Source organism: Apodemus sylvaticus, chromosome X (assembly GCF_947179515.1).
Source record: "Apodemus sylvaticus chromosome X, mApoSyl1.1, whole genome shotgun sequence".
NCBI lineage: Eukaryota > Metazoa > Chordata > Mammalia > Rodentia > Muridae > Apodemus > Apodemus sylvaticus.
The window spans coordinates 68,662,151-68,680,937 of NC_067495.1; the positions used below are offsets into that span (position 1 = coordinate 68,662,151).

The 18,787-nt window shown below is 38.3% G+C and overlaps 1 protein-coding gene across 1 annotated transcript in view; it reads right to left on the reverse strand.

Annotated features, from left to right (window-relative positions):
• Brwd3 (bromodomain and WD repeat domain containing 3) overlaps positions 1–18,787 on the reverse strand; it is a 93,014-nt gene that overhangs the window by 73,762 nt on the left and 465 nt on the right. The window contains exons 3-6 of the mRNA XM_052170667.1: positions 18,587–18,616; positions 18,125–18,184; positions 10,556–10,706; positions 10,199–10,297 (exon numbers count right to left, since the gene is read on the reverse strand). Coding sequence (XP_052026627.1) covers positions 10,199–10,297; positions 10,556–10,706; positions 18,125–18,184; positions 18,587–18,616 — 340 coding nt within the window. The remainder of the gene's footprint in view (positions 1–10,198; positions 10,298–10,555; positions 10,707–18,124; positions 18,185–18,586; positions 18,617–18,787) is intronic.

An 18,787-nucleotide genomic window follows, 5' to 3' on the forward strand; every position in this document is an offset into this window, starting at 1 on the left:
TTTCCTTGTGGCAGTAATTATAGCACTTCCATCCATTTAATATTTAGTAAGCACTCAAAGTAGCGCATACAAAAGACGGAGTTTATATTTCAGTTGTAATTACTTGCAGGTGTGACAAATATCTCTCCCTCTCCTCCAGATACAGAAAAGCTAGGACTAGAGAGGCAACTGGCTCCATCTATGCCTATCTAAGTACAAACAGGAGGGAAAGTAAATGGAGGGAGGTGCCCTACAAAGAATAAATCCGGCAGAACATAATCCAAGGACAAGAGATAGGAACTCCCGAAATTAGGGAGGAAGGATAAATACTCCTGACAGAAACTCAGTCAGGATAAGAACACGATAAGAACAGTTTAGTTTTTCTTCAAATCTGTATTTATATATTAAAAAGACGCAGATTTCCCACCTCCAAGTGAGTTCTGGCATTAACTATGACACATGCAGTGGCCAGTAAGTCAAGAGACAATCAATGCTAAATGGAAGCCTATGTCAAATTGTAAATAATAATTTGGCCTTAGAATGAATGCAAGCCTCCTAATGTGTACACAATGTAAATTAAAGACATGCTATGGAAATTATAGCATCTAACTGGAAGCTAATAGGACTGGAGATAAAAGTAGTGACAGACATTTAAAAATAGACTGTTAATGCATCACGCCTTTGACTCAGCCTAGAAATACACAAGCATGCTTATGTCTTCTTGAAGAATAGTTTCAGTATGTAACTAAATGAATTAGCTCACACCCTTGTCCTTCTAAGGAGAACTGCACTACAACTGTTGTGATAGAAAAATGAGAATTTTTAAACCTTTTGCGATGATGGGTAATAATTGCTAGTTCTTCAAAGTTCAACTTTTAATATGACTTATCGAATGACAAACTAGCTCAGCAGGCCTTTATGTCCATGAAAAGTTTGTTAAGTCTTAACTACTAGTTCCCATAACATACATTAATCTTTATGAGGATGAAGAAATAACATTTAGTGGTAATAGGGTAAAACCCCAAGCAATACCACAAATATTGAATATGCCCCAGTATTTATTTAAGTCATATTTAGTATTAATAGTGTTTAAGATTGGTTCAAATTTCTTCCTGATTTAGTCTTGGTTCAATGAAAATTCAATCAAATTAGACAAGCATCCAGCTAATGAAATAGCACTACTAAAGTGTAAACAAAAAATATAAATCTTATATTCATCTCTTTTTTAAGATTTCTTTTTATTTGCATGGGTGGTATATTTCCTATGTATGTGTATGCAACATGTTTATGTATGACTGGTGCCTCTGGAGGCCGGAGAAGGGTGTCTCATCCTTTACAACCAACACTTAGAATGGTGGTGAGCTACCTGGAAGATGGGAACCAAACCCAGGTCTTCTGCTAGAGCAGCAGATACTCTTAACCACTGAGCCATCTCTGCAGTCATATTATAGTCATATATTATATTCATATTTTGCTCCTCATCTAGAGAAATTTAGAGATTCACCCTGGATTAAAGTGACCACACATATAATCAAAGTGTTATATTAATTAGTATAGAAAATGTTATCAGGGTATTAACTTCCAAATTCTTTCAATGTGCTCCTTCACTACCATCTCATTAAACTACTAAGCATCATTACTTATTAACTGCTCAAAGGAGGAGAACATGACAATAGACAGTATAGCATGTTTTAGAGCACAGGTGAGATCAGCATTTTTCTTTTTTTCAATTTATTTATGCGTATGGGTCTTGTGCTGTGTCCCATATGCATGGCTTTATATCCACAGAGTCCTGAAAATGATGTTAGATCCCCTAGAATTGAAGCTGTCATGTGGGTACTAGGAATTGAACCCAGGTCCTTTCAGAAGAACAAGTGCACTTAAGCACTCCAACAGTCTGGTATGCCTATGATCTCAGCACTTGAGAGGGGGCAGTAGGAGGATCAGGGGCTCATGGTTGCCCTACTCTATTTGTAAGTTCTATATATTTTTATGCAAACTATTTTTCATAGTTTGAATTCTAAAGATCATATCATACCAATTCTTTTTTATTCTTTGGCAATTTCAGAGACTATACTTTTATCATAGTCTTCTGTTTTAAATAAAGTGTTATAGAGGTGTTTTGCGGCATATCAATGTAATTCTGACCTTGGGGACTAGTAAAGAAATGTCTCAATGGTCAGAACTGTATTGTATTTGGCAAAAACACTTCTGTCATTAACAAATAATATGATAAAAGTAAACTCTATTAAATTCTCCAAAAACTCAAAAAATAAAAATAAAAAAAAAAAAGAGAAGAATTAGCAAGCAACAAGTTCCGGATTCAACCTGAAGTACCACATAAATCCAGTCATAGTGCAGAACATAGGATGGATCCAGGAGAATAATCTTGTGAGGAACAGAAGCCAGCATCTGCTATAGTGTGTACATGCCTACTCTAGATTACAGGAGACCCAAATCAAAAAATGCACCCTAATGATTGGGAATACAGCTCAGTGATAAAGTACTTGCTTAAAATATGTGTATGTAAATTACCAATGAAATTCTGAACATAAAATTAAAAGAGAATATATCCATTTATGATTTTTTAAAATCATGATTTTTTTTACAAAAAACCATTTATGATTTTTTAAATGTAGGAATAGAAGGTAACGTCTTCAAATTGATTAAATAAGAACATCTGTGATGCTACTTAGTGATAAAATTTTCTAGTTTTAATCTTAAAACAAGGAACAAAGCAAGGAAATCCATGCTTGCTACTTCAACCAACTACTACATAATGCAAGAGTGGAAGACACAAGGCAAAGAGATGAAAAAGGAAAGCTATCATCTGTGTTGATGTCATCAACCACATAAACAATCTCAACATGTCTTTTTAAAGGTCACCAAATTTAGTAACTGAATATCACAGGTTAATATTATAATAAATGTTAATTGTAATTCTATTTTCTACCAATAAATAAAAATATTCCACAAATTAAACCATAGATTCAAAAGTATTTGAAGGAAATCCTCAAGGCTTCTTTGTAGTAGAATTTATATAAGGGCTAAGTATAAGAAATATTGGAACAAGCCAGGCAGTGGTGATACACGCCTTTAATCCCAGCACTTGGGAGGCAGAGGTAGGCGGATTTCTGAGTTCGAGGACAGACTGGTCTACAGAGTGAATTCCAAGACAGCCAGAGAGCTATACAGAAAAACCCTGTCTCGAAAAAAAGAAAAGAAAAAAAAAAGAAATATTGAACAATTTTGAAAAAGTAAGAACTAAGTTGGAGTAGTCATACAACATAATTAAGAGAGATAAATGAATGATTAAGAGAAAAGATGGCCTGAATCAATTACATTTCAACATGCAAAAAAGTATGAACCGAAACTGAATTGCATAGCCATTATAACATTAATGCAAAATGGAAAAACAATGAACAAAATTTAAAACAAAATTCCAGAACTTTAAAAAGGTCAATCTTGTGACCTTATGTTCGGGTACAATTTCTAAGATATGAAATTTCCAGACCCCCCCCCCAAAAAAAAACCCAAAATATACTTTAAAACAAAGCTATGTACTGTCTTTTGAACCACTGTTTAAAATGCAAAGGTAATCACAAATTGGTCCAAAATATAAAAAAAAAAAATCGTAGCCAAAATATATTAAGAACTCATTAAGAAAAGGGCCAACCATTTTAAAAATAAACACAGGACAGATTATAAAGAAGATAAAGAAACTGGCAAATATGCACATAAAAAGCTATTAACCAATCATACACAAAACCGTTGAAGATATAAAGCAACTGCAAATCTCTGCATCACTGGTGGAAATAATATAGGACTAACTCTTTGAAAGTGTTCCACAGTTTCTTCTAAGTTTGTACTTAGCATTCAAGTCACCAACTCTACTTCATATTTACCTCCCAAATTGAAACCATGTACATGAATATTTCCATATGAAAACATTTGTGGCTTTATTCCTACTAGCCAAATTTTGGAAATAACCCAAATGTCCACTAACAAATGGACCTAAACAAACAGAATGTAATGTTTCAGTACAATGCAATACTACTGGATAATAAAAAGGCAGGATGCTCATACGAAAAGACTTAAGTCTCAAAAAAACATTCATTTAAAAGGAATTTGATAAACCCGTCTTTGGGAGTTACTCAGGAGGATCACTGTACTTCAAGGATAGCCTGGTCTCCACAAAAATTTCTAGGTGAATCTGAGCTACCTAGTAAGGCCTTACCTGAAAAAAAAAAAAAAACAGATCTGTTGGCTCAGTGTGGTGGTACACAACATTAGCCCCAGTATTTGAAAGACAAAGGCAGACTGATTTTTAGTGAACTCAAAGTCAAGTTCCTGGTAGGGGAATAAATAAACAAGACAAACTTGTTCTACACAGTAAGTTCTACCAGGACAGGAAGACCTATATTGTTGAGACCTTGTCTCTAAAAACCAAAAACAAACAAACAAAAAAAAAACAACAAAAAAATTAGAAACAAAGGAAAAAGATACACACAAAAAACTGAATGGGGTGTGTTTTAATTCAAATGACATTCTTATAAAGCAAAGATACAATCATAAAAGAGATTAAGTCATTTTCAGGATTTGTGAGACATATATTTGGAAAATGATGAAAACATATCCTTTATTATTCTGGAAGTAACACTAATGTACACGTTTGATAAAATTCAGTAAACCAGTCAGCTTAAAAGGGAGAATTTTACTGTGCATCATTGCACCTTAACATGTTTGACTTTAAAAATAGGTAGAGCTGGGCTCTGATCCTATCTACATAGAAAACCTAGACAGAAGACAGCAAACTAATAGGCCAGCCCAGTCTGGAACAAAACAGTATCTCAGAGTCAAAATATTAAAAGATAGTTTCTGTTGGTACACTCTGGAAATCAGTTTGGCGGTTCCTCAGAAAATTTGACATAATACCCAGCTATGCCACTCGTGGGCATATATGTAATAAGGACACATTCTCCAATGTGTAATATGGACACATGCTTCATTATGTTCATAGCAGCCTTATTTATAATAGCCAGAAGCTGGAAAGAACTCAGATGTCCCTCAACAGAGGAATAAATACAGAAGACGTACTACATTTACACAATGGAACACTACTCAGCAATTAAAAACAATGAATTCATGAAATTCCTAGGCAAATGGCTGGAACTGGAAAATATCATCCTGAGTGAGGTAACCCAATCACAAAAGAACACCCATGATATGCACTCACTGATAAGTGGATATAAGCCCAAAAGCTCAGAATACCCAAGGTATAATTCACAGATCAATTAAAGCTCAAGAAGCAAGACCGAAGTATGGATACTTTGGTCCTTCTTAGAAGGGGAGACAAAATACCCATGGGAGGAGATACAGAGACAAAGTGTGGGGGAGAGACTGAAGGAAAGACCATCCAGAGGCTGCCCCACTTAAGGATCCATCCCATCTGGAGACACTAAACCCAGACAGTATAAGGTGAATGCCAACAAGTATTTGCTGACAGGAGCCTGATGTAGCTGTCTCCTGAGAGCCTCTGCCAGGACCTGACAAATACAGAGGTGGATGCTCTCAGGAAACCATTGGACTGAACACAAGGTCCCCAATGGAGGAGCTAGAGAAAGGACCCAAGGAGCTGAAGGAGCTGTCAGCCCCATAGGAGAAACAACAATATGAACCAACCAGTAATTCCAGGGACTTAACCACCAACCAAAGAGTACACATGGAGGGACCCATGGCTCCGGTTGCATATGTAGCAGAGGATGGCCTTGTTGGACATCAAAGGGAGGGAAGGCCCTTGGTTCTGAGAAGGCTGGATGCCCCAGTATAGGAGAACGCCAAGTCAGGGAAGCAGAAGTGGGTAAGTTGGTAAGCAGGGGGAGGGGGATGGGATAGGGGGTTTTGGGTGGGGAAGCTAGGAAAGGGGAGAGTGGGAAGGGGTGGGTGGGAGGACAGGGGGAGAGAAGAGGGCTTATGGGACTTTCGGGGAGTGGGGGGCTAGAAAAGGGGAAATCATTTGAAATGCAAATAAAAAATATATCGAATTAATAAAAAAAGTTGGCTGACACTAAAAAAAAATTTTAAAAAAAGAAATGGTAAGTAGAAAAATAAAGATAGCTTCTGACATAGCTCAATGGCAGAGAGCTTACCTAATATCTACAAGGCCTTAGCTTCATTCCCACATTACAAAATAAACAGAAGATAGATGAGTGATTGATAGATAAACATATTCTAAAAAGTGATATAGCTAGCCATATGGCACACATATTTAATCCCAGTACTTGGGAGGCAAAGGCCAGCCTGGTCTATATACAGTTCCAGGACTGTCAGAGTTACAAAGAGAAACAGTGTCATGTAATATAGCTAATTATCTATTTTGCAACTCAGTAAGGGTATTTGAAATAGTAATATATTATTATTATTATTATTATTAATACTTGACCATGATACATGATATGATAATAAAAACAAAATAGGAAGAAAAGCAACCTTTGGCCAATTATGAGTTCTCTGGATTTTTTTTCAGGTTTCTATGCTGCAAACAGAGAATCTATACCCAGTTTCCCAGATATTTTCCCTAGAAATGTTTGGAATCTTTACTTCCCTTTGTTTTCCTTTTTGAGACAGTCTCACTATAGAGCCCTGGCTAATCTAGAGCTCATTTATATCTCTTAAACTTGACTAGTGTGTTCTATGTGAAAACAGACTCAACTGTGTCTAAACTCATCTCCAAATACAAGGCAGATTTTCAGATTTTAAATTACAATTCTCTAATTAGTAAGCAATTATTGAAAGAGCAACAAACTTCCTGTAATCCTAAAAGTATATGCCTAGTTTAAATACACATTTGCAATCTCAACAATGTAATCTCAACACTCAAGCAAAAGAAGGACCCCAGTGAGTTTAAGACCAACCTGGGCCAGAAGGGGATATTGCGTCTCAGCAATAATAACAAAGCAAAATGAAGAAGGGTCAGGTCTGTGGCTTAGAGGTGGAACAGTTACCTATATAGTACATGAAGCATTAAGTTCCATCAAGACTACAAAAAGAAAGATAAGAGCCAGTCAATTATGACAAATGCCAGTAATTACCCTACTAGGAATGCTAAAGAGGACGGTAAATTGGGGGCTGGCCTGAGCTACACAATAAGATCTTATCTCATTAAAGGAAGGAAGGAAGGAAGGGAGGGAGGGAGGGAAGGAGGGAGGGAGGGAGGAAGACCTAGGCTCAGTGGCATCTGCCTTTAATTCCAGCAACTGGGAACGAGAGGTAGATGATCTCTGCATAGGGAGTTTCAGAGCACTCATCAGAGGTATATAGTGAGAACCTGTCTCTAAATAAACAAAATGAAAAGAGAAAAATAACTGTTGAAAATGAGGCTGGCAGAAAGAGTAGGGGAATGCGAAAGGAGAAAGAACAAAGTAAACTGATGCCCTGGATGTACGAAAGTTACTTAGCTAACTTAAACTCCTTTCCAAGGGATTCAAAGGGATTTTCAAAGACAGAACCCTGTGTATCCCTGGATGTCCTGGAACATGCTCTGTAAACCAGGCTGGCCTCAAAGTCATAGAGATCCTCCTGCCTCTGCCTCTGCCTCCTAACTCCTGAGATTTGAGGCAGGCACCACCACTGACGAAGACGACAACAACGACGACGACGACGACGCAGTCACCACCACCACCACCACCACCACCACCATCACCACCACCACCACCAAATCCACCACTGGCTAAACGTAACTGAAGGAATTTAAAGTCTGGCACAGTGTCACACACCTTGAATCCTAGCACTCTGAATGGAGAGGTAGGAGGATCTCTATGAACTACATATACTTTTGAAAGTAAATAAATTCATGAGGGGAAAAAACCTTCAAGTCAAAATTTAAAATTAAAATTTCTAGTATATAAGTTATCCCTGACAAAGCAAAAAAAAAGTATTAGCAAAACAAATCCAGTAAGACCTAACTAAGTAACATGACAGCTCTAAAGGAGTACTGTTAGCAATGTACTCCTAAGTATCCAATTTCTCTTACTAAGCTTCATGTTTAATCCTTTAAAATCATCTCTACCCTCAATTTATTTAACCTCTGAAGGTTAATAAGTACTATTAACTTATTGTATATAATAGTGTTCCTTTTGAGAATTTTTTCATAAACCAGGCATAGAAGCATATGTCTGTAGTCCCAACATTTGGAGAGGCTTAAACAAAAGATTACCATGAGGCCAAGCTGAGCATGAGACCTTGACTAAAAAAGCCAACAAGCCATACACAAGCTGCTAAACACTTTCAATCCCAATACTTGGAAGGGAGAAGCAGGCTACTCTCTGTGTTCGGTGAGACCTTATCTCGAAAATCTGTTAAGAGCCAACAACAAAAAGTGTTCTTATCTTTTGATTTGAAATTTATTCATTCAAAATGAGAGCATAGTGTGCAAGCACTAGGAACTATAGAAAAATACATAATTTTTTCTATGGAAACAGAATGACATTCCAGCACCTTGGTTTTATAAGCACATGGGAATGGTTAGCTTTAGTCAAAATGGTTTAGAACTAGATCTATCATCTTGGTTGCCACTAGTAGCTAATAATTCTGCAAAATTATTTGGCCAAAGAATGACTAGGAACATGTGAATTTCAGTAAACTACAACTAGGAATGGTGATATTTTGTCTTAAAAAATAAAGTGTAGTGGTCCGTGCCTTTAAATCCAAGACTGGAGCAGCAAGTTAAGAGGACTGCCTGGTTAAACAGTGAATTCTAATCCAGTATGGGAAACAGGAAGACTGTGTCACAAAACAACAAAAATAAATAGAAAGATGACTGATATAAAATATACAACATAATTATAAACTTGGCAATGAAAAATAAACAGAACATACATTTATTTCCTTCTGAAAGCTCAATTCCCTATAAAGTTTTGCGGAAACTCAATACAGAGTCATGGAAATAGAAACCCAATGGTCTAAACTCCTTGTATTCTATGTTCAAAAATGTTCCTGAGGCAGGGTATGGTAGTAAACCACTGCAATCCCAGTATCTGTGAAGTGGGAGCAGAAGTTATCAGGAGTTCAGAATCAGCCCCTACTACAGTGGATTAGAGGCCAGCAGAAACTCCTGGCTCAAAAAGGAACCAAATTTCTGCCAAGGAAGAAGTGAAATGGACCAAATAGATCGCCTTTTACAAAATGAGGATTAAGTTTGGTTTAAGGAGAAAATGACTTTTAAAATATAGCCCCGAGGTCCATGAGATTGCTCAGTGTCTAAAGACACCGGAAGCCAAACCTGCTGACCTGAATGTGATTCCTGAGACCCAGGTAGAAGAAAAGTCTCCAAGTTGTATTCTGACTTCCACATTTGTGCAGTTGCATGTATACACACGCACACGTGCATACATACATGCATACATACATATACACACAACACCATAATAAATACATAAATAAATAGATAAATAAATAAATAAATAGATGTCATTTTTAAAGTATATTGTCCCATTAAGAACTAGGCTAGGGAAAAAAAAAAAAAGAACTAGGCTAGAAGCTGGGCAGTGGTAGCCCACGCCTTTAATCCCTGCACTTGGAAGGCAGAGGCAGGCGGATTTCTGAGTTTGAGGCCACCCTGGTCTACAGAATAAGTTCCAGGACAGCCAGGGCTACACAGAGAAACCCTGTCTGGGAGGGAGGGAAGAAAAAAAGAACAAGGCTGGAAATAACTGTGGTTAAAGAATGCTTGCTCTTCCACAGGACCTGAAATCAGTTCCCAACACCCAAATGCTTGTAGCTCCTCCTTGGCAGAATCCAACACTCTCTTTGGGCCTGCCTATGGCTCTTATAAGTATACAGTAGCCAGGAGGTGGTGGCGCACGTCTGTAATCCCAGCACTCTGGGAGGCAGAGGCAGGGGGCTTTCTGAGTTCGATGCTAGCCTGGTCTAAAGGGTGAGTTCCAGAACAGCCAGGGCTACACAGAGAAACCTTGTCTCAAAAAACCAAGAAAAAAGTATACAATATATACAGCATACACATGCCCAAAGCCATACATATACACACATACATAAAAATCAATCTTCAAAAAGTGTATTCTACAAAAAAAAAAAAAGTGTACTCTAAGAATGTAAACAGTTCGTTTATACTTCAAATTCAATTTCAGTGCCTACTTTTGGCTATCAAATGAGTTCAAGAATGAATTAAGAATAAGCTTTTAACTTGCATGCTATTACTTACCCACATTTGGAGGTTTCACATAATTTACAGGTAGTTCTGGAGGTCTGCCTCTGTGGAGAGCTGCAAAAGCAGATCCACGCCATAGTGTACTTTTACAGTCTACATAAAAACACCAAAAGTTATTGAAGGGGAAAAAAGAAAAATGTTTTTTCTAGTAGTTGACACAAATGAACTTCATTTGACACCTTTAGAAATTTACTTGTACATTTAGAAAATCATCAAAATTCAGTAAGTTAATAAAACTAAAACAAAGTGGGTATTTTTAAAGGCATGTGATTATTCATTTGAAACTACATTGATCTCTGAATCTTCCTCTGTAATAGTATTACATATCTTTTAAAAAAAAAAAAAGCTTACCTTTGGCATCCCGTAACAGAGACTGCCGACCGACACCTAGTAATGTCTGTACCCCAGGAACACTCTGAGGGATCTCCTTATCTAATAAAGGGCCAATCCTCTCACAAATCTTAAGGAGGTAGTCTGGAGGAATGTGTGCATTGGCTGCCACCTAAACAGAAAAAAATAGAACATAGGAAAAAACCTACTTAGTTTTTGAGGTTTTTGTTTTGTTTTGTTTTGTTTTTTTGGCTTTCTGAGACAGGGTTTCTCTGTATAGCCATGGCTGTCCTGGAACTCACTCTATAGAGCACGCTGGCCTGGTCAAGGCAGGCAGATGTCTGCTCTTTTGAATCCAGACGGGCTAAGAATGCAGAGTGAGATCTTGTCTTAAAGAAGAGAGAAGAACCTAAGCTATCAACACAGGAAGGTGTCACATGCCTAAAATTCCAGGACTAGAAACCTGAAGCAAGAGAATGACCACTAGTTTAAAACCAAAAAGCACCACATACTGCTTTGGAGACTAACGTGAGCTTCAGGCTAGCCTGAGCAACAAAGGGAGGCTCTTTCTCAAAAGAAAAACAAATTCAAAGGGAAAAATTCTCTCAATGACCCCAACACATATACAGCAGAGGATTGCCGGGTCTGGACTCAGTCAGAGAAGATGCACCTAATAACCTTCAAGAGACTTGAGACCCCAGGGAGTGGGGAAATCTGGAGGGGTGGCTATGGGAAAGTGAGGATATCCTCTTGGAGAGGGGGGTAGGGGGAGGAGTTATGGGATGTGGAACAGTCTGAGGGTGGACCGGAAGGGGGATAAAGTCTGGACTGTAAAAAAAAAATAAATAAATTAAAAAAATCTAGATCCCATAAGAGTAAGTTACTTATATCAACTAACCACTCAACACATTGTCCCCTATACGATACACATATGTGTGTAAGGTAAATCAGAATTGTTTTCCCTATATACCATTAGTTTCTTTAAAAGGGACAATCTAATTCATGTTCTTATGCAAACCAAATGACAGATAACCAAGTCCTAAAGTCAAACGTCCTGGTAACTTGTCTTTCTCATCTTTTGTTTTTTGTTTTTGTTTTTCAAGGGTTTCTCTGCATAGTCTTAGCCATTCCTGGAAATCACTATGTTGGCATCGAACTCAGCCCTCCACCTGCCACTGCCTCCTTCATTCTGGAATTAAAAGCATAACACTACCAGGAGCTAGAGAAATGGCTATGGTGGTGAGATGCTCAGCAGTTAAAAGTACTGACTTCCTGCTCTTCCAGAGGACCTGGGCTCCATTCCCAGTACCCACATGGTGGCTCACAAAATCATCTGAAACCCCAGGCTCAGGGATTAAAGGCCCTCTTCTGGTGCCTTATCAGGTACCAGGCACACATGTGCTGCACAATATTAGCATGCAAAGAAAACACTCATAAACTGCATCATATGGTTTGTTTGCTGCTCTATTCCTAGCACTCAGAAAAGTGCCTAGCATGAACAGCCAAATAAATACTGAATAAATCAGCCAAAGAATAAGTGGGTAAGGATATTTGTAAAGTCTAACTAAAATCAATACAATAAGTGCTCCTGGGCCGGGCAGTGGTGGTCCACGCCTTTAATCCCAGTACTTTGGAGGCATAGGCAGGCAGATTTCTGAGTTCGAGGCCAGCCTGGTCTACAGAGTGAGTTCCAGGACAGTCAGGGCTACACAGAGAAACCCTGTCTCGGGAAAAAAACAAACAAACAAACAAACAAACAAACAAAAAAAGCAAAAATAAAATAATTTTCCCTAGAGGTAAGAACTGTGTCTCATAAATAAGTGTTCTCTAATTAATGTTTTAGATTTACTTAAAAGTTAGGATTGAATCAAAAACTCACATCTTAAAATTTTCAGCAACTTTACAGAAACAGAAGTGTCTGGTTTTCAAACAATTATGCAAAATGTATTACTGAATATAAAAGAGGGAATAGTTATTCAGAAACGGAAAGAGCAGCAGGTCCTTCTTTAGTCAGAGCATTTTTTGTTTGTTTTTCCAGACAGAACTTCTCTGTGTAACAACCCTGGCTGTTCTGGAACTTGCTTTGTAGACCAGATCCACCTGTCTCTGCCCCCCTGAGTGCTGGGATTAAAAGTGCTGCCACCATGTCTGGCTACACAAGGTAGAATGGACTGCAAGAAGTTCAGACTCCCTACTACTCTTCTTTCCGAAAGTTAATCAGTATTAATCGCCTTTCCTTTTCTTTCTACTGGTTTAAAGATTTCCCTGGGAAAAAGAAACCTCAAACAACCCTCCTAGGTTCAAGCATTCTCTAAGTTACCCCACTTCAAGAAGTGCTTAAACTGGGTGAACACATGGTTGCCTAAACCTTTATTCCCAGCACTCCAAATGCAGAGGCAGGCAGATCTTAGTGAGTTCCAGGCCAGTCTGGTCTGGTCTACCAGAGCAAGAAGCAAGTTCCAGCACATCAACAGCTACAGTGAAACTCTGCCTAAAAACAACAAAGAAAAAAAAGGAGGGAGAAGGGGAGGAAGACTTCGAAAAGGGCTAGATAAAAATCAAGAAGAGTTCAGAGAATACATCTGTCTTCTAGAAGTTGCTCAACTGAGAGAATATACTGAAGGGGATTTGTCATTTGACAAATTAAATAAACTCTTTATGTGTGTGTATACACAAATATAGTGCTCATGAATGTACACGAAATGATAAATTGCCTTTAAATTACTATTTGTTACCAAAAAGGTTACTAAGCATCTAGTAAGCAATGACTGTTAAACAAACAAACAAACACAAAAACTATTTTCTACCAGTCATGTGAAAGAACAAGGAAGATGATTTCAGGCAGGCTGGGAAATGGCTCAGTGGGTCATAAGCTTGCAGCACAACCATGAGGAACTTAGTTGGGCTCCTCAGCAGCCATGGGCAAGGCAATGTGGGCTTGGAATCCTAGCCATAAGCATGTGGACACAGGAGGATCCCTGAGGTTTACTGAGCAGCTACTGTACCAAATAAAATATCAGATTCAGTGAGAGATACTGTCTCAAAAAATAAGTTGTAGCCAGTGGTTAGTACCATTACACTTTGTTTACATGTATGAAATTATCAAAACATATAAAAGAGATTCTATTTAAAATAATAAGGAATGCTGACAGTGGGAGAAATAGTCTTTCCCATGGAAGAGCACACATATTGGTTATCCAATACCAAATGATCAGTCCTGAAAATATATGTACAATTAGTTTTACTGTGGAGATTACTAAGAAAAAAAAAGCACAAAGCAACTGAGGAAAATTCTCCTTCAACCCCTGGCCTCCACATGTACAGAAAACAAACATGAATTCATATACTCACATGCATATTCTCACAATATTCCCCACACACCTCATAAATTCATACTTATGGGGGAGAATGACTTCAAGACAAAATTTTGTATGCAGAATTCATGAAATCTAAATTCTTACCTCCCTCCTGTCATCCACTCTCTGCACTTACAATACCAGCTCACTTGTATAACAATTTTTTTCCCAGAATTCTCAAAGAAACTACCAGAACAATTTTAATCACTGAATTATGTTTCCTACATCCAAATCTAGGTAAGTGCTAACTTGACTTTACTAAAGCCACATACACATTGTTGATAAGAGAAACATGAATTCTAAACTGTACTGTGACCCACAGTCATAGGACGAATAGAACATAGAAGGAAGCATGTGAAATCTAAAATGTGCTCCTCAAACTCAATGCAGGGCAGTAGCATAACATTAAAGATACTGCAGCAAAGCAGAGATTGCTTTGCTTGAATTCATCGTCCACACTTACGCATGCAATAACTATGCTACCAGCACTCAAGTTTGTCTGTTATTGAAGTAGCTAATTTAAGCTATTGTTAGTAATTAGACGAAAGTTAGGTAAGGTAAGAGAAGAATATAGGTATGTCTGGAATGCTAATATATTGTTTTAAAGTAGTTGGTATGAATCAAATGACAATATGAAAACACTCTTAAAAGAGCTAGTGCTGTGGTTCAGTCATAGTGCTTGCCTTGTAGGTATGATGCACGTGGTTCAATCTGAAATACTGTCAAAAACCTTTTAAAGCCTGAATATTTTGTAAAAAGACTCTTAGAATGATAAAAATGTACCTTCATAAATGTAGGTACTCTTTTTTTTTTTTTTTTTTTTTTTTTTGGTTTTTCGAGACAAGGTTTCTCTGTGTAGCCCTGACTGTCCTGGAACTCACTCTGTAGTAGACCAGGCTGGCCTCGAACTCAGAAATCCGCCTGCCTCTGCCTCCCAAGTGCTGGGATTAAAGGCATGGCAGGTATTCTTTTTAAAGACACTAATCATCATATACGCTCTTCTGAACATTAACTTTGATAAATTTATTTTAATATTGCCTTATATATTTTGCATATCAAACAAGGGTAATACAGTCCACGCCATTCTAATACAGTTGCTAACTAGTACTTTCAATTCCATGGGTGAAAAATGTCAACAAGGCAAACACAGAAAATGAACAAAAAAAGGCTATAATATAAAAAGTTATGTGAAAAAAGAATATATCTAAGAAAAAAGGCTATGTAAAAAAGCAAGGGTACACCATTTATCATGCATTATATACAGTCAAACATAATAAAAAAATTCTCTGTACATAAAAACGTGAAATGTAGAAGACAGATCTTAGAATGTAGTTTATACACAAGATCCTCAGTTCCATTGTGTGTGTGTGTGTGTGTGTGTGAGAGAGAGAGAGAGAGAGAGAGAGAGAGAGAGAGAGAGAAAGAGAGAAAGAGAGAAAGAGAGAAAGAGAGAGGGGGGAGGGAGAGAGAGGGAATGTAGCCAAGCACGTGGTAGCATGTGCCTGCTAGTAAGGCCAAGGAATAAGGAACATTGAGTTTGACGCTCCCAGAGAATCACAAATTCTTTATAGAAAATTACAAATTCATAAGCCAGCCTTGGCTAAATTATAAAACCTTGTATAATAATACCAACCCAATTAAAAAAAAATAACCATAAGGTAGGTCATACCTATAATCCCAGAATTTCTCAGGCTGAACAGGAGGTTGCTTCGAGTTTGAGGCAAGCCTGGACTACATAATGAGCTCCAGGTCAGCCTACATAATAGTATGTGACTCTGTCTCAAACACAGTAACAAAACAAAAAATACACAAGAGAGTAAAATCAAATCCATAGAAATGGATAAGTATATTAACAATAATTAAAAAATAATTGTTGCCGGGCAATGGTGGTGAACGCCTTTAATCCCAGCACGTGGGAGGCAGAGGCAGGTGGATTTCTGAGTTCGAGACCAACCAGAGTGAGTTCCAGGATAGCCAGGGCTACACAGAGAAACCCTGACTCAAAAAACCAAAAAAGAAAACATAAATAAAAATAATTGTTAAGGATTAAGTAAGCCTTACTGCTAATAAAAGTCTATTTTAAATCAACTCAATACTACTATCACATATTAAAACTATTTTAAATGATTTTAAGACTATAAACCCTCACACTGTCACTAGATGCCCTTGGCATTAGACATTAGTACACATCTGGAGAGTGATCTTCAATATGGGGCAAAACCTAGAAAACTCATGAGCTACTTTGACCTCATTCATAAATCCATAAGTCCAGGAGACTTTTGGAGAAGAAGGCAGCAGAAAACGATCCCCTATTTATGCACAAATATTAGGGAAAGGTAAAATTAACTCACAATGACCAACTGAAAATTTAAGACAAATAATACCTAAAATACAACTAATTCTTATTCTTACCATTACCATGATGGCTATTCAAAGAACACTAGTCATGCAAAAGTACTGTCAGAAAAATATAAAACAAAAAATGGACATTGATCATAATTGTGTAAAGATTTGCCTTTACTGTTTAAGAAAATTACTAGAAAACCACATTTTAAACTGTGTGGTGAGGAGACCATTATTAATTACTCGATTTTCTATCAAGTTTGTTTTATATATATAGTTTTAAGTTTCCTTTTGCCACTTGCTTAAAAGTGATCTACCTGCATACACATATATATAAACTGGAAAAGGAAAACAGTAAAAAACAATTGCCTATACACCCAGATATTAAAACTATGTTCAAACATGTATCAGTTATTCAATGCTAACACATGTATTACTGAATACTTCAAATTTGCTTTCTGTGGAACAAGTAGAATTTATGTCTAGCAACAGAAAAAAGAACAACAAAACTTCGGCTGAAAGGTAATAACAGGTATTCAAAAATAATTTATACCCATCTGAGAAATTACCAATAACAATACTAGTGGTGGCATTCACTCATTAAAAGTAAACCATGTTTGGATTTTCAAGCCATTAGGAAAATGTCAGTAGCCTCTGTAATAATGTGGCTTCACTTTTGTAATATAATACACAAAGTTTTCAAAATGAGTATCACAGCAATTTTCTACTGACAATCAAACTTTCAATATTTTTTTTTATTTACTCTACCTTAGTCTACTACTCTTCCAACTTTTTGTGCACTTTGTGTGGTTTTCCTCATTTGGATCTCATTTGGAGGAAAGAGAGCTCAATTTAGGTTTTATTTTCCCTCCTTTTATCATACAACTCATTCTGTGGCTAAGAGTAGAATCTCTTTTTCCACATATAAAAGATCACCTTTTTGTCTCAGTGAAGAGCAGAAAGTGCACTTAAACATTGACAATTATATTTGCAGGAGAAACAAGAGTCAATCCAAGACTTAACTAAAGTATATTCTATTTTTTAAAAATTCCCATTGTTGTCTCCTAATCCCAAAATCCTGTTCACCTAATCCCAAAAGGTAATAATACATAGTTCTTGTTTAGTAAAAAATGTATTTGTACAAATGCCATTTACTGATGAATTAATTAGCTATTTTCTAAGATTGGATATATATAACAATATTTTTATTCAGCAGTCCATTATCTAAAGAAGACAAATTTAGAATTCACTCAGTAGTCCTTAGTATTTTTATTTGTGTAGTTTTCCTCACTTATGAGTCAGTTCCCCTTCTGAGTCCCTTCTCCCCTCCTCTCTAAAGAGAAAAAAAGAAAGAAAGAAGAGAGAGAGAGAGAGAGAGAGAGAGAGAGAGAGAGAGAGAGAGAAAGAGAGAGAGAGAGAGAGAGAGCTAGGAAAAAAAAACACCCAAGCCTGGCCTCAGTTCCCGTATTTCAAGCCAGGACCAACCAGAAACCAGTTTTCTTCCACTAATCCGGAACTCCGGGCTGTTACCAACGCTGTCATTGGCCAGCGTCAGTCCTTGGTACGTGCCCCAAGATAACCCCCTGGTTTCTGTCCCTTATCCCCCTACAATGGGCCTTCTCCGATGTTTGTAACACAGTCATAATGCACAACACAGAACCTCTGAAAACCAACTCACATTCTTCAAAGTTTTGGGGTGAAAACAAGCAAGGCTAGAGGAGGGCAAGGTACCCTTTCCGACACGCTGGGAGGGGGAAGGGGCAGTCCTTCGAACACCGAACAGCAGGCTGGGGAGCTCTGAGAGCTGAAGGGCCAGGGGCGGGTTGGGGGCACAAGGTGGGGAGGGAGTGGAGAAAGAGTTGGGCTAAGTTGAAACGAAAAGTTTACTAACCAGATCCTCGAAGCTTCTTCGGTGCTCTTTCCCTTCCCAGTCTAAGCGGCGCGGAATCAGCTGGGGGCCGGAGGAAAAGAAAAGGGGGGGAAGTGTGAAGGAAAAGCCTCTGCTCCTCAGCAGCAGCACCCAGCCTGGAGCCTAGTCCTAGACCCTTTAGCATTTTCATTTCTCCAGTCCCGACAGCTACTGCCGCCGTGCCGGGGGTTGGGGGTGGGGGGCAGGCCAAAGGGAAGGAAATCCTGAAAAAACACCTCCCGCAGGAATAAAAGGCTGCGAGTTTAGACCACTGCGTTGTCCGCCCCTTCTAAGCAGAGAACCCGGTTCACCCCAAATGACAACAGCCCCAAGTGTCCTGCTCGAAGGTTCCCTCCGGGCCCCTGCCCTCGGCCCCTGACCTACCTTACCCTTCCTCCAGGTTCTCCCCAGCCCTCCCCACCTCTTCCCAAAAGGGGTCCATACCTGATGCTCTTCGAGCTCTTGCACTAGCACCTGGAGAAGAGAGACACAGGGATGTGAGAAGATTGGGGCGCCAACCCATTCCTCCCTCCCCACTTCCAACACAGCCGCTGACTGTAGGAGTAATCGCGGCCGGCCTTTCCCTCACCCTCCAACTGCACTGCTCACCCCGTGCCTCAATTTCCCCAATGGGACCATTCCCCA